Below are 25,836 nucleotides of genomic sequence, written 5' to 3'. Positions count from 1 at the left end.
GGAGACGGGGACAAGGGGGCAATGGACGATGCGGTGGGGGGACGGGGACAAGGGGGGCGATGGAAGATGCTGTGGGGGGATGGGGACAAGAGGGGTGAGGGAAGATGCTGTGGGGGGATGGGGACAAGAGGGGTGAGGGAAGATGCTGTGGGGGGACAGGGACGAGGGGGCAATGGACGATGCTGTGGGGGGACAGGGACAAGGGGGGCGATGGAAGATGCTGTGGGGGGATGGGGACAAGAGGGGTGAGGGAAGATGCTGTGGGGAGACGGGGACAAGGGGGCAATGGACAATGCTGTGGGGGGACGGGGACAAGGGGGGCGATGGAAGATGCTGTGGGGGGATGGGGACAAGAGGGGTGAGGGAAGATGCCGTGGGGGGACAGGGACGAGGGGGGCGAGGGAAGATGCTGTGTGCGGATGGGGAGGAGGGGGGCGAGGGAAGAATGCTGTGGGAGCACGGGGAGGAGGGGGGCGAGGGAAGATGCTGAGGGGGGACGAGGGGGGCGAAGGAAGATGCCGCGGGGGGACGGGGAGGAGGGGGGCGAGGGAAGATGCCGTGGGGGGACGGGGACGAGGGGGGAGAAGGAAGATGCCGCGGGGGGACGGGGAGGAGGGGGGCGAGGGAAGATGCCGCGGGGGGACGGGGACGAGGGGGGCGAGGGAAGATGCCGCGGGGGGGCGGGGACGAGGGGGGCGAGGGAAGATGCTGTGGGAGCACGGGGACGAGGGGGGCGAGGGAAGATGCCGCGGGGGGACGGGGAGGAGGGGGGCGAGGGAAGATGCCGCGGGGGGACGGGGACGAGGGGGGCGAGGGAAGAAGCCGTGGGGGGACGGGGAGGGGGGTGCGAGGGAAGATGCCGCGGGGGGGCGGGGACGAGGGGGGCGAGGGAAGATGCTGTGGGGGGACGGGGACGAGGGGGGCGAGGGAAGGTGCCGCGGGGGGACGGGGACGAGGGGGGCGAGGGAAGAAGCCGCGGGGGGACGGGGAGGAGGGGGGCGAGAGAAGATGCCGCGGGGGGACGGGGAGGAGGAGGGCGAGGGAAGATGCTGTGGGAGCACGGGGACGAGGGGGGCGAGGGAAGAAGCCGCGGGGGGACGGGGAGGAGGGGGGCGAGGGAAGATGCTGTGGGGGGACGGGGAGGGGGGTGCGAGGGAAGATGCCGCGGGGGGACGGGGACGAGGGGGGCGAGGGAAGATGCCGCGGGGGGGCGGGGACGAGGGGGGCGAGGGAAGATGCCGCGGGGGGGCGGGGACGAGGGGGGCGAGGGAAGATGCTGTGGGGGGACGGGGACGAGGGGGGCGAGGGAAGAAGCCGCGGGGGGACGGGGAGGAGGGGGGCGAAGGAAGATGCCGCGGGGGGGCGGGGAGGAGGGGGGCGAGGGAAGATGCCGCGGGGGGACGGGGAGGAGGGGGGCGAAGGAAGATGCCGCGGGGGGGCGGGGAGGAGGGGGGCGAGAGAAGATGCCGCGGGGGGACGGGGACGAGGGGGGCGAGAGAAGATGCCGCGGGGGGACGGGGAGGAGGGGGGCGAAGGAAGATGCCGCGGGGGGACGGGGACGAGGGGGGCGAGAGAAGATGCCGCGGGGGGACGGATAGGAGGGGGGCGAAGGAAGATGCCGCGGGGGGGCGGGGAGGAGGGGGGCGAGGGAAGATGCTGTGGGGGGACGGGGACGAGGGGGGCGAGGGAAGAAGCCGCGGGGGGACGGGGAGGAGGGGGGCGAAGGAAGATGCCGCGGGGGGGCGGGGAGGAGGGGGGCGAGGGAAGGTGCCGCGGGGGGCCGGGCTGCAGCGGGTGAGAGTCACTCCTGAGGGCGGGAGGCGACCCGAGGCGGCGCCCGGCCCCTCCCCGTGGCGCAGCGCGCTCCCCGCTCCTGGCACCGGGGCGGCCGCCTCAGCGCCCCCTTGCGCGGGTATAAATAGGGGCGGGCGGCCGGCGGCCGGGCGCAGAGCAGCCCCGTCTCCTCCTCCTGCTCCTGCGGCGGCCGGCGCCATGAGCTCCTTCGGCTACGACCCCTTCTTCCCCGCCTACAAGCGGCGCTACGCCGAGAGCCCCCGGCTGCACATGGCCGCGGTGCGCAGCAGCAGCAGCGGCAGCAGCGGCGGCTACGGCGCGTCCCGCTCCCCCTACTCCAGCCTCTCGGCGCCGGCCTCCTCCGTGTCGGTGCGCCGCAGCTACGCCGCCTCCTCGGCCTCGGGCTGCCTGCTGCCCTCGGTGGAGAGCTTCGACCTGAGCCAGGTGGCGGCCATGAGCAGCGACCTCAAGTCGCTCCGCAGCCAGGAGAAGGCGCAGCTGCAGGACCTCAACGACCGCTTCGCCAGCTTCATCGAGCGGGTGCACGAGCTGGAGCAGCAGAACAAGGTGCTGGAGGCCGAGCTGCTGGTGCTGCGGCAGAAGCACGCCGAGCCCTCCCGCTTCCGCGCCCTCTACGAGCAGGAGATCCGCGAGCTGCGCCTGGCGGCCGAGGAGGCCGGCGGCGAGAAGCAGGCGCTGCAGGGCGAGCGGGAGAGCCTGGAGGAGACGCTGCGCGGGCTGCAGGCGCGCTACGAGGAGGAGATCCTGAGCCGGGAGGAGGCCGAGGGCCGGCTGCTGGAGGCGCGCAAAGGGGCGGACGAGGCGGCGCTGGCCCGGGCCGAGCTGGAGAAGCGCGTCGACAGCCTGCTGGACGAGCTGGCCTTCCTCAAGAAGGTGCACGAGGAGGAGCTGGCCGAGCTGCAGGCGCAGATCCAGTACGCGCACCTCTCGGTGGAGATGGACGTGGCGGCCAAGCCGGACCTCTCGGCCGCGCTGCGCGACATCCGGGCGCAGTACGAGAAGCTGGCGGCCCGCAACATGCAGAACGCCGAGGAGTGGTTCCGCAGCCGCTTCACCGTGCTCACCGAGAGCGCCGCCAAGAACACGGACGCCGTGCGGGCCGCCAAGGACGAGATCTCCGAGAGTCGCCGCCTGCTCAAGGCCAAGACGCTGGAGATCGAGGCCACCCGCGGCATGAACGAGGCGATGGAGCGGCAGCTGCAGGAGCTGGAGGAGAAGCAGAACGACGACATCTCCGCCATGCAGGTGAGCCACCCCCCGCCCTGCCCGCCCCGCGCGGCATCGCTCCCCCGGGACGCGGGCGGGGATCCGGGGCCCCCGGAGCGCCCGGGCCGGTCACTCGGGCGGGCAGCGGGGGAACGCACCGGGCAGCATCCCCAGCAGGAGCTGTCCAGCACCCCCAGCGCCCAGACGGGCAACTTCAGGCACCATCCCCAGCGCCCAGGCAGGGAGCTGTCCAGCACCGTGGGGTATCTATCACTCGCGCCCGCCCAGGGAGCTGCCCAGCACCGTGGGGTATCTATCACTCGCGCCCGCCCAGGGAGCTGTCCAGCACCGTGGGGTATCACTCGCGCCCGCCCAGGGAGCTGCCCAGCACCGTGGGGTATCTATCACTCGCGCCCGCCCAGGGAGCTGTCCAGCACCGTGGGGTATCACTCGCGCCCGCCCAGGGAGCTGTCCAGCACCGTGGGGTATCTATCACTCGCGCCCGCCCAGGGAGCTGTCCAGCACCGTGGGGTATCTATCACTCGCGCCCGCCCAGGGAGCTGTCCAGCACCGTGGGGTATCACTCGCGCCCGCCCAGGGAGCTGCCCAGCACCGTGGGGTATCTATCACTCGCGCCCGCCCAGGGAGCTGTCCAGCACCGTGGGGTATCACTTGCGCCCGCCCAGGGAGCTGCCCAGCACCTAGGTCAGTAATGAAGGCAGTAACCCCACCATCTGTCCAGGCACGGTGCAGAAATCCCCATCATCTACACCCGGATCCAAAGCCCATTGAAGTCAGTGGGAATACACTAATTGTCTTCCGCAAGCTTTGGATCAGGCCCTACTCAGGGAATTGAACCCTGCAGTCTTCTGGGCAGGTAAGAGCTCTCCCCCTGCAGGGACCCCCAGAACATAGACTGTGCTTCTTTGCAATTAAAAGCAAAATGTCCGTGGTGCTTGTATCCTCAGCTATAGGAGAAAGTAACAAAAAAGGTTTGCATGAAGCAGGATGTATATTAATTACAGGAATAGTTTTTAAAGGGTTAAGTTAAAAGCCAATTCCGGTTAAATAAGCAGAACTCAGCAATAAGAGTCGGATCTAAAAAGGTGTCATTAGTTATGATGAATGTTTTGCAATGCTTATAACAGAGTGCAGTTAAATGAGCTGCATTACTTACAGTGGTGTTTAACACAGTGCTAATTACATGACTACAATTAAAAACACTCATAGTTATGATCACTTTGATAAATGTTGGCGTACAGTTCTATTAACAGGATTAAAATTCATTGGGTTGAGATATTTATGAATTGTATATTGTCGTTAATGAATAAAATCGGAATGGGTGGCATTAGTTCTAATGCGTGCTCGGTGATATTAATTACATGGATACATTTTTAAAGGATTTAATTGATCCTTTAATGAAAAAATAATGTATTTAATTAAGAAGATAATGCTAGAAAATGCAAAAGGAGTAAAGAATAAAAGATTAAGAAAAAATGAAGGGAGTATGTATTTAAAAAATACAAACATTTCAGGAATCATTTAGTCCTTGAATCACTTATTACTGTATGTAAAATCTTGTGGCCCTTACTCAGGCAAAACTCTTCATCAGCACCTGTCAGGAATAGTCTAGTTATTACATAGTTCTGTCTTGAGTGCAGGGGACTGGATTAGATGACCTATTGCGGTCCCTTCCAATCCTACACTTCTATGATTCTGTGATTAAAGGCATTTGGAAGTTTTGCCATAGTAAGAAGTACAGGATTATATCATTAAAACAAAATGTGATTCAAGAGGGTCATTCTCTCCTTTAGTAACCACCATATTAGGAACTAACTAGTTTGAAGTAGCAAAGAATCCCTCACTTCTTTGATGGAAATGGAGTAGATAAACACATCTTCAAATGCAGGTAGTGGGCACAAAATGTAACGGGTCAGATCTTTAGCTGGTGCAAATCGATGTAGCTCCACTGAGGAACTATGCCAGTAGATACCATCTAAGGATCTGGCCCATTGTGTTTATTGGCAGGAAGTTCCATGAATTAAAGAAAAATGACATTAGGCTAACACGTAAAATAGTATTTGTTGAACTGGTGTAGCTTTACAACATAACTTGCTTTCTGTCCTCAAACGAGCACCTCTTCTTTAAAAAATAGTGGGGACTAAAATACAATTTGGCAACTGTTTGTAAGAAACAGGGAAAATCAAAACCACATTGGATCTTAAAAATATTAAATGAAATGGAATCATATATGCTAGACATGGAAAAACCCTGTCAGATGATGCGGCACTTAATGTGAGTTTCAACCTTCTATTTGAAGCCAGGCTTGGGTCCATGAAATACATTCCCTTGCTGCAACAGGATTGCATTTAATTGGATTGTAGCATTATTTTCCAAGCCGTCACTGCAGTACATAAGAGGAACGAAAGATTTTATGTTTCTGAATATTCTTATTCCCAACAGGACACCATTAATAAATTAGAAAATGAACTGAGAACCACAAAGAGTGAGATGGCCCGTTATTTGAAAGAATATCAAGATCTTCTCAATGTGAAAATGGCTCTGGATATTGAAATTGCAGCATACAGGTATGCCGGAGAAAGTGTTAAGTGAATCAGAAATTTTCTCTTGCAGCTGGAGAAATTCCATTTTATTTTTCATGCCTCTCGCTAGCTTCAGGCCCTTTATATAATCAGCTCTAATATTTGGCAAGAATTATAGCTGCTGACTACGTTAGCCTTTCATAGACTAATAGGTATCTGAAATAGATAGGAACTATTAGGTCATTTTCTGCACTCTCTTGTCACTATAGAAAACATTGCTGCACGTTTCCTATAGAATTCTATTTTATTCTTCAGTGTTTTTATTAACTAGCCCCTTAAACCACTCACAGAAAAAAAGGCAACCAAAGATGATTTGAAGGTGAAGTGTTTGCTTCAGGACAAAATCTTCACTATATAATAAACCTTCCATGCTTAGATTTGTTGAATACAAAAAAGTTTATTAGAACCAGCAAAGCCTAATTAAAATAATAAATACAAAGGTTGGGATTATCAACAGTGCCTAAGTGAGTTCAGAGCACAACTCCCACTAAACGTTACTTAGGTGCTTTTAAAATCTCAGCTAAGGTTTGGGAGCAAACTTACTGCTACATCACTGTTTTATGCTTGACCCAAGGCATTAATGGAAACTGCAAATCTCAAGTTAAAATTATGTTGCCTGCCTGCGTCTGAGTGTAGAGGCAGGGGACTATTTTTTCAGTATAAAACTGCTTGGTATATTTATTAAACTGGGACTCCCTGGAACAAAGGAGGAGGTCAAATTGTTGGGTGTCCCTACTCTGTGCAGTCCTACAGTGTAACAGAATACAACTATCTTCCACTGTTGTCGTAGTGATGTTATTTTCGTGCTGTTTTTCATTAGTTCCTTTTCAAAGGCATCTTTACATCCAGCGATGCACATTGATGCCCAATTTCTACCTTCGGTAACTCATTTTGATAAAGTGCCATCCTGTCTTTTTGGATCAATGTATAATTGCCAGACAGTTGGTTATTGTAGAATAATGGCATTTGTTACTAAAAGTGTATAAGATGATAACCTTTTGGGGGGCAGGGACCATCTTTTTGTTCTGTGTTTGTACAGCCTCCAGCACAATGTGGCCCTGGCCCATGAATGGGGCTTCTAGGCACGACTGCAGGACAAACAATACATAATTGTTTCTTTTTCCTCCTCTAGAAAACTGTTGGAAGGTGAGGAGACACGGCTTAGTTTCACTGGTGTTGGAAGCATAACCAGTGGCTACACTCAGAGTGCCCCAGTCTTTGGCAGGTCTGCCTACAGCGGTTTACAGACCAGCTCCTATCTGATGTCAGCCCGTTCCTTCCCTGCTTACTACTCCAGTCACGTTCAGGAAGAACAGATAGAAGTAGAGGAGACTATTGAGGCAGCAAAAATGGAAGTGGCCAAAGCAGCACCCCCTTCAGAAGGAGAAGGTGAGGAGGAGGAGAAGGAGGAGGCTGAGGAAGAGGAGGGAGGAGAAGAAGCTGAAGAAGAGGAAGAAGGTACATTTGGTTCCTTTCAAAGCATGCTATTCCTGAATTCACCTATGCTCATATATGAGGCCTCAATCTGCAAATCTTTGTTAATATAAACACTCCTAACTCAAGCGAATAGACCCATTGGCTTAAATGGGGCTATTCACATAAGTAAGGAATTGCTGGATTGACCCCATGATGCATGTGTGGGAAAACCTAAGTGCAATATGAAGGATGAAATCAGACAAATATTGAATGTTCAATACATTATGGGGCTGATCCTGCTCTCCTGGCAGTCAGTGGGAGCTTTGCAATTGACTTTCAAAGGAAGAGCATTGGGCTATGTTATAGAAAGTGCTATTGGCAAATTCTCAAGCCAATAAACAATACTTAATTTACCATTTGCAGACATTCCTGAAAAGAACAGGAACATCTTGAACTAAATATTAATTCCCAGAGAACATCTTGAACCAGATCCTTGGCTGGCATAAATGAATGCGATTGAGTTCAGTGAAGCTGTGCTGATTTACATCAGCTGGGGATCTTGCCAGTTCTTTCCACTGTCCTCCTTCCACCAAAGTACTTTTTTCCCATTACATTCTTTACTAAACTCGCAAGTTTTTAAAGAAACATTTAAAAATAATTATTCTCTGGAGCATTCTTTCCCAGTTCCTGTTGCAATTTGTTTTGTTATTCTGTGTCTTTGAACTAGAGCTCCACTGAGAAGCTTCATTCTCTTTTTGATGCTATAATCATTCTCGGGGCAACATAAACGATGGGTGGTAAAATCTGAAATGTGGGGAAAAAAATTAAACAGGCAGCTATTAATGAGCTGTGATGATTAATCCTTGAGGGAGGATTTCAACTACATACATCTGAAAGCAAATTTGTTTTTATTTAAACAGTTACCTAAGATCCACTTAGTATGAAAGCTCATCTGTAACTAGATAGTGCATTTTCTAGTGGATCACCAATGTGCTCATCCAAAGTTCACTGAAGTCAGTGGAAAGACTCCTTTTGACTTCAGTGGGTTTTGGATCAGGGCTTAAAATGAGTTGGCAATCAGTTATGGTTTTTTTAAGGCCAGGATTTTCAAAGGAGCCTAGAGAAGTTAAACACCCAAATCCCTTTGAAATTCAATACGGTTTAGTGCCTAACTCCCTTTTTCTCTTGAAAGCCCTAGCTTAAATAAACACACCCTAAACTTAAAGTATGGTTTTTTGATGTCCCCAAACTAAGTTCATTTGTGCTCCCATTGAGGTCAGTAGAGGTTTTATCACTGACTTCAATTAAAGCAGAATCAAGACCCTGGCTCAGCAGCCACTACATGCCAGATGTGGAATTCTTTATTGCTGCTCAATTTTTAAAGGTGCCAAGGAGGAATCTGAGGAAGCCAAAGAGGGTGAGGAGGAGGAAGGAGGAGAAGAGGAAGAAGCAGAAGAAGGAGAGGAATCCCAAGAGGCTGCTGAGGAAGCTGAAGATGGGGAGAAGAAGGAAGAGGCAGCAGGAAAGGAAGAGAAAAAAGAGACAAAGAAGGATTGATTTAGACTGTGTGTCGGTTTCCCAATCAGGTCACAAAACAATCCATAAATTTACTGAGCTAAAAATGTCACACCATGTATTTAATTCAGAGACAATTTAGGTTTAAAGTTAAAGTTCTATGGTGTTTTTTCTCTATGCACAGTATAAGTATGCTTGCAGAGTACCCATTGGCTTGCTTCCAGAATATGCATGGTGTTTACTTACTTTACAGTTCAGGAGCTATGTTCAATTTGGATGATTCAAAACCTTAAAATTAAAATAAATTTAAGTCCCTTGGGAGACAAAATATGTTTAAACTAAATTCAAAATAGCTATGGAACCTTGAGTGGTAAAGTAACGAAGGCTTCAATAAAGTATGTGCAATAAAGCTAGACAATAAAGTTAAAGAACTGCATACACAGTTTTCTCATAGTGTGTGTGTCGTATGTTACCAAATACATCTGGAAATGACTGATGAAATTATACACATTAGAACAAAGTACTAATGTTCCAGTCCTATATAGGTGGACATGTAAAACTGGTAAATATTCCTTTTCAGCTGGTGCTTTTGGGGACGTAAACACGGAGTTACCATTCACAAATTCTTCATGTGTCTGGAACATAATCTGTATTGAACAGTCTAAGTAGCGAAGGAAATAATGGGGAGGGGGAGCGATTTATAAGCCCCCTCCAAGCTGCAAAGTGTAGCACATGGACAGACTGCCAGGTCCATGCAGAGCCCCACTGAAGAAATAGTGATTCCATACAGCCACAGCAGTCTGAGTATATGCTCTCAGTTGCATGATTTAAAGCCATAGTCACTACACTTCTGGAAAGGTTTTACATTGCAGCTTGGGAGTTGCATTGCACACTTACTGGCATAAGGGACAGGTTTAGTTCAACTCCAGTGTGAGAGAATCCAATGTGGACAGAAAGGGGAAAATATATATATTAGCATATTCTAACACAAACACAGTTCTCAGAGGGCGTCATTTGGAATTCACTCAGGTCCTTTATGCTTTACAACCTGATCCAAAGCCCCCTGAAGTCAATGGAAATTCACTTCAGGGGGCTTTGGATCAGGTCCTTAATAAAAATGATCAAAGCTGTGTTGCATTATGAGAAACTCAAGGGGAATGACAGCAAACATTTATATCTTTCTACTTGAATGTGACCTGCTTTCCCATAGAGCTTTCACTAAGTTATCTTCGTACCTTCCCCCCAGGAGTCTTCCTTTCTACTGCAAATCAGCCAATGACTTTCAGCTTCCAAAGATCAGCCTAAAATTGCACGAAATAGGATCACAGAGTAGACAAAAAATGAGAGCAACTAGAAAGGGAAGAGCGAGGCAAAACAAGACAGCAACTCTCAAAACAAGATAGGTATCTCATATCTTGTTCTGAGCATATTTATTTTCAGTGAATATAAATGAGGCAGCATGGGAGCTAGTGTATAGGGACACAGGATGAAATTCTGCCCCTGTGCAGAGGACCAGCACAAGACTTACGCAACACTTAAGTCCCACTTAGGTAAATTACCAAGTGAAGCTAAACCAATTTAAGCAAAGATTACACTGGGGCTGGAGCACATGATTTACGAGGAGAGGCTGAGGAAACGGGGATTATTTAGTCTGCAGAAGAAAAGGATGAGGGGGGATTTGATAGCTGCTTTCAGGGGGTTCTAAAGAGGATGGATCTAGACTGTTCTCTGTGGTACCAGATGACAGAACGAGGAGCAATGGTCTCAAGTTGCAGCGCGGGAGGTTTAGGTTGGATATTAGGAAAAACTATTTCACTAGGAGGGTGGTGAAGCACTGGAATGGGTTACCTCGGGAGGTGGTGGAATCACCTTCCTTAGAGGTTTTTACAACCTGGCTTGGCAAAGCCCTGGCTGGGATGATTTCATTGGGGATTGGTCCTGCTTTGAGCAGGGGGTTGGACTAGATGACCTCCGGAGGTCCCTTCCAACCCTGATATTCTATGATTCTACACCAGTTTAAATGTGTCTACATCAAGGGTTTGCACAGGTTTAGCTAAATCCATTTAAAACTGATCTAAGAGTTAAACCAAAGCAAGTTTTCTAATGTACAGCCCTCCTAAGAGACGGGATGAAATGAGCCATAGATAACACCTTTTAAGTAGTTGGTTATTATTTCCCCCCACTCTGCCTACTAAACCATTCAAGAGATAGAGGGTGTATTTCATTCTTCAAAGAGTTTTCAAGTGTTTTTTCCCAAGGCGTCTCTCTCTATGTGATGATGAGAAAAGAGCTCTGAAGAGGCGATTGTGTGGTGCCAGCCTTTAAAAAGATTTCTCTCTCCCCAAACTCCCAGGAAACAGTGGAAAAGAGACTAAAGCCAGGTCTACAGTAGGAAATTAGGGTGATAGAACTATGTCGCTCAGGGGTGTGAAAATCCACATCCCTGAGCGACAGTTAAATCAACCCAGTGTAGACAGCCCTAGGTCAATGGGAGAATTCTCCTGTCAGCCTAGCTACTGCCTCTTGTGGAGGTGGATTCCCTATGGAGACGGGAGAACCTCTCCTGTTGGTGTAGATAGTGTGTTCACAGAAGTGCTGCAGCCATGCCGCTGTGCCTCTGTAGTGGTTTATGTGTAGACAAGCCATAAGGGAGTTTAGCAAGAAGGTATTCAGGAAATGCAACCTTGTCCTCGCATAGAGATAACAAAAGTAAGGTGTAATTTTTTAAGGGTGAGAGCAATTAAACAGTGGAACAATTTATCAAGAGTCATGGGGGATTCTCTATCACGGACCATTTTTAAATCAAGATTGGATGTTTTTCTTCAAGATCTGCTGTAGGAATTATTCTGGGCAAGCTCTATGGCCTGTGCTGTACAGGAGGTCAGACTAAATGATCACAATGATCCCTTCTGGCTTTGGAATCTGTGATAACTGGGGTGACTGCTGGTTCTGGGCAAGGAATCCTAACGGCACTGTCAAAGCTCATTTTTTCTAATTCTACTTACATTCAGTAATCCTTGTGAAGCTAGACAACTCGGAACGCTTTTCTTTTTCAACATCTTTCTTGATGGGAGAGTTTCTTTCCAAACTTGGCCAATTCTGCTAACCACGATCAAAAATTTACACTGTTAAATTCTTGCTGTTTTAAACACATTTTGTCTCCCTTTCCGGTGAAGCAAAACCAACCACGCATGGCAATTATGGTAAAAAAGGATGAAGAAATCACAAGCAATGCTATTTGCCATTTGATCAGAAGGCAGGAGAAGTTCAGACTACCTGATACTTCCTGTGCCTTTTGCTAAGTGGTTTCCCTGGCCACCAAAACAGAATTTAAGTACAGCAGTGTGTTATCAGTGTGAAATAGAATATTTGAAATTTCATTTATGTGCCTTTCTTAGACAAGTCTATAATTACCACATTCGTAGGGCACCACAGTCTGATCCTACATAGGGTGAACAGACAGCAAGTGTGAAAAATCGGGACAGAGGGCGGGGGTGTGTGTGTGTGAAATAGAAGCCTATATAAGAAAAAGCCCCAAATATCAGGACTGTCCCTATAAAACTGAGACATTTGGTCACCCTAATCCTACAGGCAGAACTCCTGTCCACCTCAAGATCAGGCCCCAGGACATTAAAACAAAACTACAAAATTAATGACCTTGCCTCCCACCTGGGGGCTTGATCCAGCAGAATGCTGAGGACCTACAATTTTCACTGACTTCAGGGGAAACTTTAGCTCCTCAGCTCCTCACAAGGTCAAATCCTCTAGGAGCATCAGCTGTTGATCCAGGTCTCGCTTATCATCTGAAGTGACCTCTCTATAGCTCTGTGCTTGCTTTGCTCACCAACAGCAGTTGGTCCAATAAAAGATATTCCCTCACCTCCCTTGTCCCTCTATTCATGTTTTTTTCTGGGATCAGCACCCTGTCCTGTTCAGGCCTGTGCATTTCTTTTGCCTCCAGGAGTCGCTTTGTTTAAAGCAGTTATTCTGCCACTTCAACTCTACCTGAAATTTGCAAATAAACAAAGATCAAAGAAGCCTGGCGAGAGTCCTGTCATCAAAGATTTCCTCTGACTGAACTTTTCTTGTAGAAGATCCCATTTATCTTCATCCCCAAGCCCTCCCTTTTGAACGTGCTACAGGCTAGTTGGAAGAAAGGTTGAAAGGTTTAAGCCAGCTCTTTAGGAAATGTGCAAGACACAGACAGGGAAATGTACTGCAGGTATTTACTGGTTTCAGGGACTGCTCAGCCTTGTTTGGTTCCTGGAGTTCTGCTCTGCTGGTAAAAGGGAACAGGGCAATCTGTATTTGCTGTGCATGGGAGCTCGAACAGACCCCAGGGCGCCTAGTTATTCTGCTAGAAACACTTGTTTCATGTTTATAAACCTGGGAGCTCTTTTTGACGCAATGCAGTAAACCAGACCAGCAGAGGGGGAAACATAAGGAAACTTTTCCTCCTCTCACTTTAATCTGGGCAGCATTTTACGGTAGTCAGTGAAGTTGCCATCCCGAGGCTCTGTCTTCATTACAAGATCTATTGTGCCCCTCCCAAGGCTGGGCCTGAATCTCAGGTGAGCAAAACATCTATAGGTCACAGCTGGTCAGAAATGGATTCAAACCAATGATTTTTCTTATTAATCAAGTTGGTTTGGTTTCGTTTTCCTATTAGGTAGAACAAAATGCTCAAAAGCTTCAGGATATTGCATTAGCTAAATATTTCACCATTAATTATTTGCTGCTTTCATTTATTATTTAATATTATTTTTAGCATTGTTGTGGGGGGGGAAGCCACAAACAAATGAAAAACAAGCTAAATCCAGGTGTTGAGTGTAATGCGTGACATACCCTGGGAATGGGGACTCATTTGTATATCCTGTGAAGTACAGCTGCTAGCTTCCCAGAAAAGAAGCATATTTTTCTTCTTCTAAATTGGGTTTTAGTTCTGGAAAGTTTAGGACCTAATGGCAGTGGCCAAAACAAGTCATTTTGCAAGCAGGTGTTGTAGGCATAAGGTTCCTTCCAAACAGCCCTCCCCATGAATCTCAATCCTGACCTATATTTGCTGTGCTCACCTTTTCTTATCCTTTATTTGAGCAGTGTGGTGCTTTTATGACTCTCATTAATCATCCATTAGTAATTTATTGCCTGAGCCAAAGCCCATTGAGATCACTGGTAGTCTAGTGGTAGTCTTTGCATGTATTTGTGTGTCCTTAAATTTACACACACGTATCTGCCACACATAACTTCAGATTTTTAAAATTCCTTTCACGGGGGCTTTTGGATCGATTAATGAACTTCTCTGGGGTTCCAGATTAATTAATCCCTCCAGTGATTATGCTGATTTTAAGAAGTAACTGGCACAAATAAGGCAAATGAAATAACCGTTTTGCCTCCCTGAGCTGAATTTACTCTCTCTCTTCAAACTGTGTTTGATATGAGATGTCAGCAGACAAAACCCCCTGGCAAAATTAAATATTAATTTAAACTAAAACATGCAGTATTATAAATATTTAGAAATATATGTTATTCTGTTACTTATTCCGCCTTGCGCTGTGTTTCCTGTGGGTTATTCAAACAGATCAGATGGAAACATTTACTTTGGGAAATATCCTGAATTCACTAACATGTTTTATACATCAGAGTTTACAGATAGAAAATCTACAGCTCGAAAATAATTAAAGTCTGAAATATTACTTTTTGCCTTTTGCTCAAAAGAGTGATAATACAAAACAAACTTCAACAATGGATAGGCAGCAGGTAGTCGTGACCTTTGCTTTTCATGCTCACTAGTATATTATTGTTTCTTTGTGCTTCCCTCGTTGGTTTTTTTATATCTACTTATTGCCTATAGCCTACAAGCTGGTTTTGTACCAATCTAACTACAATATTTTAGAAACCAATATAGTTAACTTGGTGTAACCCCCTAGTGTGGATGCCGTTATATGGATATAAAAGTGTTTTTGTTAGTATATATTATTGTTCACCTGATTGTAATGGGATTTACAAACAGAAGAGAGAGGAGAGCCTTCCCTTCTTACAGGTAACCGGGCTGGCCACCCCACAGCACAGCTGCCAGAACTGCCAGTCATGGAGGCATGCACCCACAGATGGGACCAGTAAGGAAGATGAGCCCAGCTATAAAGCAAGGAGACAGAATGAGATGTGGAGGTAGAAAGGCTTGGGATAATAAAAAGGTAGCAGCCACTTCCCTAAGCTAGCCTGTCTTTAAGATACTGATATGAAGATGAAGGAAGACTGCAAGTCCTGAAGTTTAATGATTGACTCAGTTTAGGGTAAATTGATGGACTGAGCTAATTGGAGATGACCAGAGGGAGATCAGTTAGGAGACAGCTGGGGCTTCTCTCGAGAGACTGCCCCAAGAGCAGTTGACACTGGCACTAGGGGTGCAAAGATTGTGGGTAGGAAAGGCTGCCGACTTTGATTATAAGTTCTTTGGGTTATAAGACTGTTGTATGTGTGTACAGTGCTGACCACAATAGTGCTATCACAATACAAATTAACATGAGGAAGTGCTGGTGTAAGTCACTTTTGTGTAATAACTCTATTTAATCCCATGTACCTCTCTGTCCCCTGGGCTGAGAGTGGACTGTTGTGCCTTCCTGATTTTACAGAGTCTGTGGTTTCTCGGAGACCTTTATAAGGATGGTGTTGAGGGTAAGGCACAAGACAAAGGACTCATTAGACCTGGTTTCCAGTGGCCTCTTGGCTGCAGACTTTCTGTGGTCCCTTGGGCAAGTCATCTAATGTCTCATTTCTCCATCTACAAAATGAGGTTAATAATGCTTCCTTTGTCTGTCTTATCTATTTAGGTTGTAAACCCCGTGGGGCAGGGACTCTCTCTCACTTTGCCTATATAGGGCCCCTAGCACAATGATGCCCCTAATCTCAATTGGAGCCTCTCGGGTGCTATCCTAATATAAACAACTACCATACTAGTAATCAAAATTTGTCCATATACATATGGTATGATATAACTGTGGAAGAGGGCATGACACAAAAAATATCAGGCTAGTTTGTGACTCCAGATATACGTGCGCAAGTCCACTAGGACTGAGGTCAAAATCTAACTCACTTCACGTAGTGAGCATCATTAGGCTTTGATCCTGCAGAGTCTTACGCAGATCCTTAACTTGATGCACTGTGAAGGGACTCATTGACTGCAATGGAAATACTTGTCTATTTTACATATATATAGCACCTACAGATAATTCTGTTTGAACTATGGATCATTGTTTTCTTTCTTCCTTTTTAGCTTGGCGTAAGACCAAAGGACCACAGAGGGAAGTTAAATGTTCTTTTCGAAGCCAAAGAATGAATGGGAAAAATCTAAAATGCATAATGCCCACCGAGAGGTGCAAACCTTACCCAAAAATTCATCTCTTGTAACTAACCTAATTTCACTAGGAGGGTGGTGAAGCACTGGAATGGGTTACCTAAGGCGGTGGTGGAATCTCCATCCTTAGAGGTTTTTAAGGCCCGGCTTGTCAAAGCCCTGGCTGGGATAGTTTAGTTGGTGTTGGCCCTGCTTTGAGCAGGGGATTGGACTAGATGACCTTCTGAGGTCTCTTCCAACCCTAATATTCTATGATTCTAATGATAATGCCCAGTATTTTGACCCAGGTAGTGGTCCATCGAGCTGAACATTCCTTCATGCTTTGGAACCTACATAAGAGTTAATGGGTGCTATAATGAAGTAGCACAGATGTAACATAATCTCAGCTGGTGATAGACACAAATGAAATGTTTCATTTTTTTACACTAGAGCTGTTATTCCTGGCTTCTATCTGTTTCTTCTCAATGAGCAGGGTCGATTGAGGTAGCAGTTCAGAGCCCTCAAATCCCACCCATCTCAATGAGCACTGAGGTTAATTCACAGTTCTTGATACTGCAGAGAGTTTAGCCCATTGCAGATCCTGCTACCAAAACCTGATAGCCACTTAGATCCTGATTTCAGTGAGACGTTGGCATAATGTCTCTGGACTGGGTTTCTTTGCAGGAAAATGGTCTCTGGCTGCCAGACAAATGCTAAAGAGAATTATGGGTTAAAATAAAACAAGAATAAATGTGCAGGGAAAGCCAACTGTATTTTCACAGTGGAAGACTCTGGTCCTTTGAAGTGTATGTTAGACATATGGGGCCAGATTCAGAGAAGGTGTAAACTGATGCAACTCCTTTGACTTCAAGGGAGCCATGCCGATTTACACCAGCTGAAAATCTGGCTCATAATGTAAATTTAATTGCTGGCCAAAATCCACATGCATCTACCGAAGTTGAAAGAATTCCTTCAGATTTACCCTGGTGTAACTGACAGCATTGGTCCATTGTAGCTAGAGAACAGTGCCGCAGTAGACTGATGTTTGCCCTCTAGGAGTCCAGTTTAACTCCCATTAAAATCTGAGAGAGTTTTTCCATTAACTTTAATGGGAACATACAAATGTAAGAACGGCCATACTGTGTCCATGCAGCTCAGCATCCCGTCTTCCGAGAGCAGCCAATGCCAGGTTCTCCAGAGGGAATGAACAGAATGGGCAATCACTTAGTGAGCCATCCTTTGTATCCACTCCCAGTTTCTGGCAAAGAGAGGATAGGGATACTCAGGGAATTGTGTTGCATCATTGTCCATCCTAGCTAAGAGCCTCCATGAGCTTATGTAGTCCTTTTCTGAACTCTGTTATAGTTTTGGCCTTCGCAACATCCACCTGCAAAGAGTTCCACAGGTTGACAGTGTATTGTGTGAAGAAATACTTCCTTTTGTTTGTTTTAAACTTGCTCCCTATTAATTTCATCGGGTGACCCCTAGTTCTTGTGTTATGAGGAACAACTAACATTTCCTTGTTCACTTTTTCCACACCAGTCAATTTGATAGACCACGAGCATATTCCCCCCTTAGCCGTCTCTTTTCCAAGCTGAAAAGTCCCAGTCTTTTTTTTTTCTTTATAGATGCTAAGGTCAGAAGGGACCATTATGATCGTCTAGTCCGACCTCCTGCTCAACGCAGGCCCCAGAATCTCACCCACCCACTCCTGCGATAAACCTCTCACCTATGTCTGGGCTATGAGTATGTTGAACAGCACTGGTTCCAGTACAGACCCTTGGGGGACACCACTATTTACCTCTTTCCATTCTGAAAACTGATCATTTATTCCTTTCCTTTGTTTCCTCTCTTTTAACCAGCTCCTGATCCATGACAGGACCTTCCCTCTTATCCCATAACGGCTTACTTTCTTTAAGAGCCTTTGGTGAGGGACCTTGTCAAAGGCTTTCTGAAAGTCTAAGTACACTATATCCACTGGATCACCCTGGGGAGTTAAATACGGCTGCATACCACTCTTCATTAATTCTGATTGACTTAACGAACAGTTCTGTGTGGTTTTGCTAGTTGGTATCTTACGCATAAAAGTGCAGTTTTATATATATGAACTGCACGAGTCTGTTCTTCATGCCACTAACATATATATATATATATACAGAGAGAGAGAGATATGCATCTTTTATGAATAAACTGTCTATGGAGATGCTGCCATTTAATTTGCTAATTTTTTGCTTTAATTAAACATCAGTCATCCAGCAATCTGTTGAGAAGAGATTTCATTAATGATAACAGCAGGAGAAACATTCATTATTTTGCTACACAAAGGGGTTTAGACAGGATTTCTCCACTGTGGACATTTTACATTTCCTTCAGCTACGAACACACACATCTCCTTCTATTAAAAACTATCTGAATTTCAATTATTGATAGAGTAAAGAATTAACACCACCCCCCCACCCCCCCGCAGAAGACACATGTAAATCACTGGTTTTTTATCAGTGCTACATTTAGCCCATGAAATTCAGGATGCGGCTCATTCTGAATACAGACAGATAAAAATGATTGGCAACTCTTTTTGCTGGTGGTATTGTAAGTCTTCTGTTTAACTGATATACTAAGGTAATAGGAAGCAAGTAGTATTCCTTATCTGAATTCCCATAAAAACATTAATTACACTGAATATATGATTTATCTTGTAATAGGACATATTTGGTCAGCTCCTCAGCTGAAGTAAATTCGAGGTGCTCCACTGACTTCAGTTGAACTATGATGATTTACACCAGCAGAGCATTTTTTGTATTTGTGATTTTTTTTAGATCTCTTTTTATTAAGTTTTTAATAAATCATGGACCCAATTCTCCACTGTCTTGTGCCTTGTGCAGTCATTTAGGTGCTACAGTAATACAAATAGCAATTTACATGTGTGAAAAATAGGTGTAAAATCAGAGTGGATGTGTTTTCCATTCATTTTACACCAGTCTCATTGGTCACACAAGATGGAAGGCAAAGGAGAATCAGGCCCCATTTACATTGTTCTTTTGCTCTTAACGCCTTGTTTTATTGTGTATTAAAACTTTTTTTTTTCTATATAGGTTGGAATTCAGAGGGCCATTGCTCCTGTAGAGGCAAGTGGTTGACTTTAATGGAAGCAGAATGAGGCCATTGCTGAGCTCTTTTGAAAATCCCATCTTTTGTTCTCATTTCAGTGGGATGAAATTGAGGCCTTCATTTCAGTTTTCTGTATGACTCATAGATGCTGTAATCTGAACAATCGCTAACTGGAGTTGTGTGTCTGAAATAATCTCATTAATATTTTTTTTAATGAACAGCTATTTAAAGAGTAATCAATTATATTTAATGCCAACGTTGCCTTTAGGGCAGTTTTCTGTTCCCGAAAGAGTATAATTACTCTTAACTTTTGAACTGTGTAATGGTGTTTCGCATTGACAAGGAAGAGTCTCAGATATGAGTTGGGGAGCAGATCATTTTAGGGATTTGGTCAAGGAGGCATCCACCTCTAAATTGCTGGGCTGAATCATAGCTAGAGCCAGAGCCATCAGCAGTCACTGCCTTTTGATGGGTATTTGGAGACCTTTGTGAAATGTATTGATGGTTCTCAGGCCACTTACAAATGGACAAACACCTGTATCCAAAACGCATCACAATCCCTACTGGCTCACTTGGTGGCAGTCTCAATAAAGAGGCCGAGGACTGTATGGGCCCTAGAGACTCTCTTCCACCCCTAAGGTGGTCCCTACAGATCGGGGTACCGTGTGAACAGAGGAAGCTTAAACTACTCCTATCCATGCTTTAAAACATCAAATACTGTCCACCCCACTCACACAAGTAGTTCTGTGAGAGTGACTCACGCAAGTAAGATTTGCAGGATGCGACCCAAACTGAGACATTCACTTTGTAGGGCTGTGAGTCTGGACCTTTTTTACAAGCTTGTGAGTTCCAATCCAACACCCATTGAATTTGATGGTAATATTCCCATTGGCTCCAGTGGACATCGGATCATAGAATATCAGGGTTGGAAGAGACTTCAGGAGGTCATCTAGTCCAACCCCCTGCTCAAAGCAGGACCAATCCCCAGTTTTTGCCCCAGATTGTTAAATGTTTGTTTAAAGACGCTCCCAGTGGTTGGGAAATGCAAAGATACTTGCAAAAAGCCCAAGCACTTTGTAAACTGAAGCTAAGTTACTATTAATGCTGAATCATTTATATTTAAAAAAGTCTGGGGAGAAATTCTACTCATGAGAGAAACACCACAGAGCAAGGCATGTTTCCAATATGACCTTTATTGAGCAAGTACTGCTGTGACGGTTCTACATCGAACAACAAAAGGTTGCGTACTGTGAATGTCAACTAGGTTCTCCCATGAACAAAAGTCCATCTTAATTGCACCAGTGAGGTAAACATAATTATTCATAAGTAGCTCTTTTTAAGGCGAGGAGAATTCTGGTTTTTTTTCATGATTGTTTTGTTTTGTTTTCTGTTGGTTCTTGGCTCAGTTGGTTCTTTGCATAATACCCCTTAAGACGTTCCTCAGATGTGTTCCTCCGACAGTTTAGGGAATTCAAAAGCTTCCTTTCCTCATGCATTTGTTTGTTTATTTATTTAATTCCCCAAATTCTGTGGAGGGAGAACATCTTGAGCTTGCATGCATTTCCCCCCAGTATTGCACACACACACACAAAAAAAAGTAAAAGACAGTGTGTCTGGAGCCTCCATGAGAGAACCTGTTTTGCTTTAAAGCTGTCACTCACATGCATTTTGCAGCTGTCATATGGCTTAACCTTTTTCAACAACCCAAGCTCTTTTCAATTTTTTTAATTACTATTTATTAGTCGCTGTCTTGTACTTGCTTTATTACAGCATGAGAAGTGACTTTCTCAACCTTCTTGGTGGAAACCATTTTCTCTTCAAAAGTTTCCTCATGCTCCTCTACCTTTTGGGTGACTGTCACAGACTTGGTGATGTATTTGGTTGTACTGTCCGCACCGTCGCTCGTGATTTTCTCCACCTTTTTGGTGACCACAACTTTCTCTTCGCTCTTCCCTTTCTTCTCTTCAGATGGACTCACATCCAGGCCATTGGTGACCACACCCTTGTCTTCCTCCTCCACTTCTTTTTCTTTGGATTTCTCCTCCTCCTTCTCATCCACCTCCCCGTTCACTGCAATGTCTTCTTTCATGGACCCCTTGGAGGCCTGGTCACTTTCCTCTCCTTCACTGCCCCCTTCCTTCATTTTGGACTCTTTCTCTACACTGACTTTTGTTACCTTTGTGACCGAGATGGTCTCTTCCACCACAGCCTTTTCTTCTTTCACTGGGGATCCCGGCTTCTCTGGGGATCCCGGCTTCTCCTCCTTTGTTTCCTCCTCTTTACCTTCCTTCTCCACTTTCTGTTCTTCACTTTCTCCTTCTTCAGCTTCTTCTCTTGATGCCTTCTGTTCTTCCGCAGCCTCTTCTGCTGCAGGAGATTTAGGTGGAGATTTTGCTAAGGGCGCTTTCACTTTTTCCACCTTCTCTTCCACTGCAGCCTCTTTTTCAGCCTCTTCCTTGCTCTTCCCTTCAGGTTCCTTTTCTTTCTTAGTCTCCGCCTCAGCTTCTTTTCCCTCAGCTTCGGCCTCGCCTTCTTCTTCTTCTTCCTGCTCAGCCTCCTCACCCTCTTCCTTTTCACTCTTTTCCTCTGCTTCTTCTTTTTCAGAACCTCCTTCTTCTGCTTCATCAGATTTTGCAGCCTCCTCCTCCTCCTCCTCCTCTTCTTCTCCCTTCTCCTCTTCTTCTTCTTCTTCTTCTTCAGCTTTGGGTGCAGCTGCTTTCACTGGAGCTTTCTTCTCAGCTACAATTTCCTCTTCCACTGCTTCTTCTTCCTTCTTCTGTTCTTCCTGCCTGGCTCCGGTTGCCAATTCCTCTGCAATGGCTACCAGGGCATCATCCATTTCAGACTTTTCATCCTCCACCTTTGTCTCTTCAATGATTTCTTCTACAAATTTGTGCTGGACCTTTAGCTTTGGCGGCTCAGCTTTTGATTTCTGTATTTTACTAGATGATATTGTGACCGTGGGTTGCCTGTGTGTAAATGTGGGACCAGTAATGCTTCCCGAGAAGGCACTGAATCTTGTCTCTTCACCCTCCAGTAGTTTCCTAGGGAAATAAAGAGGAGGAGGGGAAGTTAGCATGTAAAATGTCTGTCTTGTGTCTGCAGTGTCTCAGAGAATTGGAAAGGTGTTTCAAGCATGTGGAATATGCTAAGGACGATGACAATATCTGTTGGTCATGTTCAGTGGGATTTCAATAGGCTGGGATCAGGCATCTTACGCCCACCACGGTAATATCTGAGTGCTGCGTACAACACACATGTCTCCTTAGCTTGGTTTAAATCTTGTGGTTGTCAGGCTTGATCACAACGTTTTGGGTCTTGTAAAACTATGACAAAAATGCGTCGGCCACATTCTCAGTCTGGTGTAAATCAGCACAGTTCTGAGCATAGTCATTCACTTCAATACAGCCATGCTGATCTAGACCTTCTGAGGATTGAGCCCTATATGTTTAAAATATAAATATTCTAGCTTAGATTGTTAAAGCCAATTAGGGCATTTGAATCCCTATTTCTCATTAATTTGGTCAAATTGATGAGAAAATCCCTTCTATGATTTGAAACTCTCAGCCATAATATGTTCACCAGAATAAACCATGTTAACCTTGGTAATAAAATAAAAGACGTCCATTCTCTGTATATTTGATAAGCCCAGCACACTGCAGGGCTCTAAAGATGTTTACTTTCCAGTAGTCTGTTTTGATGTTATTTATATTCAGAGATGCATTTTCCCCATCTAATCCTCTGACCCAGAAAATCAGCGCTTTCATGTTTTATTTTAAAGCCGTTGTTGCAGTCAATTTATTTATTTATTAAGCAACCCAGTTTCAAAAATAAAAGTGGCAAATAAACAGTTACAAAAGCCATGCAAAAGAAGCTAAAAAAACCCATCCTGCCGGATGATGGCAATAGCAGCTACGTCCCTGCTCCAGGATTACTTCACAGAGGATTCTGAAGGAAAGTTAAGAAAGAAATGTGAAAGTGTTTTGCAATGTGCAGATTAAGGGTGCTCATCTGATACCCAAGTACATCCGTGTTCTAAAATAACAAGAGCGCATTAAAACTACCCATGCTGCTTGCTCGACATGCTCAAAGTGAACTGAAAGAAAATAATTACAGATTAAAAACAGTCGTCTGCTTCCTACTTTTGTGAACCAAACAAGAACAGAATGCTGCATTATGGAACCATTGTACTGCAGTGTAATGGTCCTATCCCTTTCCCGGTGAAGTCTATGGGAGTTTTGCCATTGACTTTCACAGAGCCGGATCAATTATTAACTCAAGAAGATTTCTTAATGTGAAAAGGTCTTGCATTTGCACGGATTTGAAAGAGTGCTAATAATTTGGCTGAGTGGCTATTCTTGCATTTGTTTGATGCTTACAGGGGAAAAATCCTTGCCAATGCTAAAAGCTGTTTGGGCAGAGGTTGGCTGGAACCAGCAGCATCTGCAGTGCAATTAGTATTCCAGACACATCCACAGCATTCCTGTGGTACCTGTATGCAGCAATTTCAATATCCAGCGCCATCTTGACATTGAGGAGATCCTGGTATTCCCGCAAATGACGTGCCATTTCCCATTTTGTACCCCTCAGCTCGTTTTCCAACTGCTGAATTGTGTCCTGCAACAGATACATAAAATCCCCATAACATAATTACACTTGCATCCAAAAAGCATCCCTGCTCAGACAATACTATTAACTCCTATACTGTAGCTTAATAGCAGCGCTGAAAAAGTTCTGTAAGGAAGCCTTTTAAAAGCCCACTCTTAAAATCCAGGGCTAATATAAGAAAGGGATAAGCGCACAAAAGGAGTCTGATCCTGGTCTCACTGCATTGGGCGTCTGAATCAGGCCTATCGTTTTGCAAATAATTGTGCATTACAATAAAGCTTTTGGGGCCTGATTCTGCGGTCCTTACTCAGGCAAAACTCCTTCTGAGGGAGCATTACCTCAGCGAGGACTGTAAGTTCGACCTTTTAACTTTCCCCATGTATTTTAAGATATTTATTAGCTATCAGTAAACTACTGGAAAGAGTTAAAAGCTGTGTTAAAACATCATTTTAAAATCTTGGGTCAGATTATTTTATGACTAAGCAACAGCAAAATGTAGACCATATATTTGCAAATTGTTAAACATCTCTCATAAAGGTCATTTACTCCATCCTTAGGGTTAAAAGTTTGCATAGTAAATCGATGTGAGATTCGAAAAGAACAGTTAACAATCTAAGCAGGAATATTAAACATGCTCTTTGTAAAGAGGTACTGTGGACTAAATATTTACTATCAGAGGGAAGAGCAGACAGCTAAGGGGGTGCAAGTCCGGGGACAAGCATTGAACACTGCTATTAGACCTCTGGATGGCATTGCACAGCTGGTCTTTTTGCACTACGCAAGCCAACTTTGCCTAGCATGGGGTTTTTTTCTTTATTTTTGGCACCTCTGCCGGAACTTTTGGTTTGTTTCGCACAAGCCACGTTTGCACCTCAGCGGTAACTCAGTCCGTCTGCGCCCCTGCCCTGCCCACGGTCGCTCCGCAGCGCACGAGTTTCATTTTGCAGTGGTCGAGGTAACCCTTTTTTCCCCTCTTTCTGGGTTGCATTTTGCATTGCTTTACACCTGCCCGGGGTGGGGCCCTTACCTGGTAGGTCGAGAGATCGTTGCTGTGGCGCTCCTCGATGTCGTTCAGCTGCCTCTCCAAGGACTCCTTGGTGCCCCGCACCGACTCCAGCTCCACACTCTTGGACTGCAGCTGCCTCCGGTACTCGGCGATCTCCTCCTTGGCCGTGCGGATGGCCTCTTTGTTGTGCTCCGCCGCCTCGGTGAGCTTGGCGTAGCGACACTTGAACCAGGCCTCGGCTTGGTGCATGTTCTGGTCGGAGTGGCACTCCAGCTGGCTGCGGATCTCCTTGAGGGCGGCGGTGATGTCGGTCTTCATGTAGTCCTTCCTCTCCACCGTGATGTGGGACGCCTGGATCTGGGCGAGGAGCTCGGCCACCTCCTCCTCGTGGTTGCCCCGCAGGAAGGCCACCTCGTCCTGCAGCGACTGCACCTTCTTGTCCAGCTCCGCCTTGACCAGGGAGGCCTCCTCCATGTCCTTGCGCAGGGCGCGGATGGTGGCTTCGGTCTCGTCGCGCAGCCGGGCCTCCTCCTCGAAGCGCTCCTTGAAGCGCTGGATGTCCTCCTCCACGTGCTCCGAGTCCAGCTGGAGCTGCGCCTTCTCGTGGTTCACCTGCTCCAGGGCGCGGCGCAGCTCCCGCAGCTCCTGCTCGTAGGCGTCGCCCAGCTGCGAGCGCCCGGCTTGCTTCTGGCGCAGGGCGGCGATCTCCGCCTCGATCGCCCGGTTCTGCTGCTCCAGGCCGTGCACCTTCTCGATGTAGCCGGCGAAGCGGTCGTTCAGCCCCTGCAGCTGCTCCTTCTCGCTGGAGCGGCTCAGCTTGAAGTCCCCGGCGCCGTTGAGCAGGGAGGACTGGCTGAGGTCCAGGCTCTCGGAGGAGCTCAGCACCGCGGAGCCGTAGGACACCCGCGGCGCGCCCAGGGCGCTGCGCTTGTACGGGGAGGAGACGGTGCTCGGGGAGCCCCGGGACCAGGACTGCGACCTGAAGCCGCTGGACGGGGAGGCGCTGGCCCGGCTGTAGATGGCCCGGCTCTCGGTCATCCTCCGGTAGGAGGGGTTGCCGAGCGTGTCCAGGGTGTAGCTCATCTTGGAAGACTTTGGGATGTGGGCGGCTTTCACGGCGCGGCTCCTGCCCCTGCCCGCACCTTATATACCGGAGCCGGGCCGGCAGCGCCGCTCCAGCCACATGCTCCGAGGGGGCGGGCCCGGGAGGCGACACGTGGCAGCTA

At 46.9% G+C, this 25,836-nt stretch overlaps 2 protein-coding genes across 2 annotated transcripts; one reads left to right on the top strand and one right to left on the bottom strand.

The window, feature by feature from the left end:
• Positions 1 to 1,938: 1,938 nt before the first annotated feature.
• On the top strand, positions 1,939 to 8,965 carry NEFL (neurofilament light chain). The gene is made up of 4 exons (XM_074940284.1): positions 1,939 to 3,060; positions 5,485 to 5,609; positions 6,757 to 7,082; positions 8,425 to 8,965. Exons 1-4 carry the CDS (start codon positions 1,993 to 1,995, stop codon positions 8,595 to 8,597), a joined length of 1,692 nt encoding a protein of 563 aa, XP_074796385.1. The 5' UTR covers positions 1,939 to 1,992; the 3' UTR covers positions 8,598 to 8,965.
• An 11,238-nt stretch (positions 8,966 to 20,203) lies between these two features.
• Positions 20,204 to 25,738, bottom strand: NEFM (neurofilament medium chain). Its single transcript, XM_074940247.1, has 3 exons — positions 24,632 to 25,738; positions 23,489 to 23,613; positions 20,204 to 22,040 (listed from the first exon to the last, which is right to left on the bottom strand). The coding sequence occupies exons 1-3, from the start codon at positions 25,691 to 25,693 to the stop codon at positions 20,735 to 20,737; spliced, it is 2,493 nt and encodes an 830-aa protein (XP_074796348.1). The 5' UTR covers positions 25,694 to 25,738; the 3' UTR covers positions 20,204 to 20,734.
• Between the last annotated feature and the right edge of the window lie 98 nt (positions 25,739 to 25,836).

The sequence above is a fragment of the Natator depressus genome, chromosome 26 (genome assembly GCF_965152275.1).
Source record: "Natator depressus isolate rNatDep1 chromosome 26, rNatDep2.hap1, whole genome shotgun sequence".
NCBI lineage: Eukaryota > Metazoa > Chordata > Testudines > Cheloniidae > Natator > Natator depressus.
This window is presented reverse-complemented; position numbering and strand designations above follow the sequence as displayed.

Coding starts and splice junctions, on each gene's coding strand:
- NEFL (XM_074940284.1), top strand. CDS start 1,993: ATGAGCTCCTTCGGCTACGACCCCTTCTTCCCCGCCTACAAGCGGCGC. Junction 3,061..5,484: donor ACGACATCTCCGCCATGCAG/GTGAGCCACCCC, acceptor TATTCCCAACAG/GACACCATTAATAAATTAGA. Junction 7,083..8,424: donor AGCTGAAGAAGAGGAAGAAG/GTACATTTGGTT, acceptor CAATTTTTAAAG/GTGCCAAGGAGGAATCTGAG.
- NEFM (XM_074940247.1), bottom strand. CDS start 25,693: ATGAGCTACACCCTGGACACGCTCGGCAACCCCTCCTACCGGAGGATG. Junction 23,614..24,631: donor ACGATCTCTCGACCTACCAG/GTAAGGGCCCCA, acceptor TATCTGTTGCAG/GACACAATTCAGCAGTTGGA. Junction 22,041..23,488: donor ATTGAAATTGCTGCATACAG/GTACCACAGGAA, acceptor TTATTTCCCTAG/GAAACTACTGGAGGGTGAAG.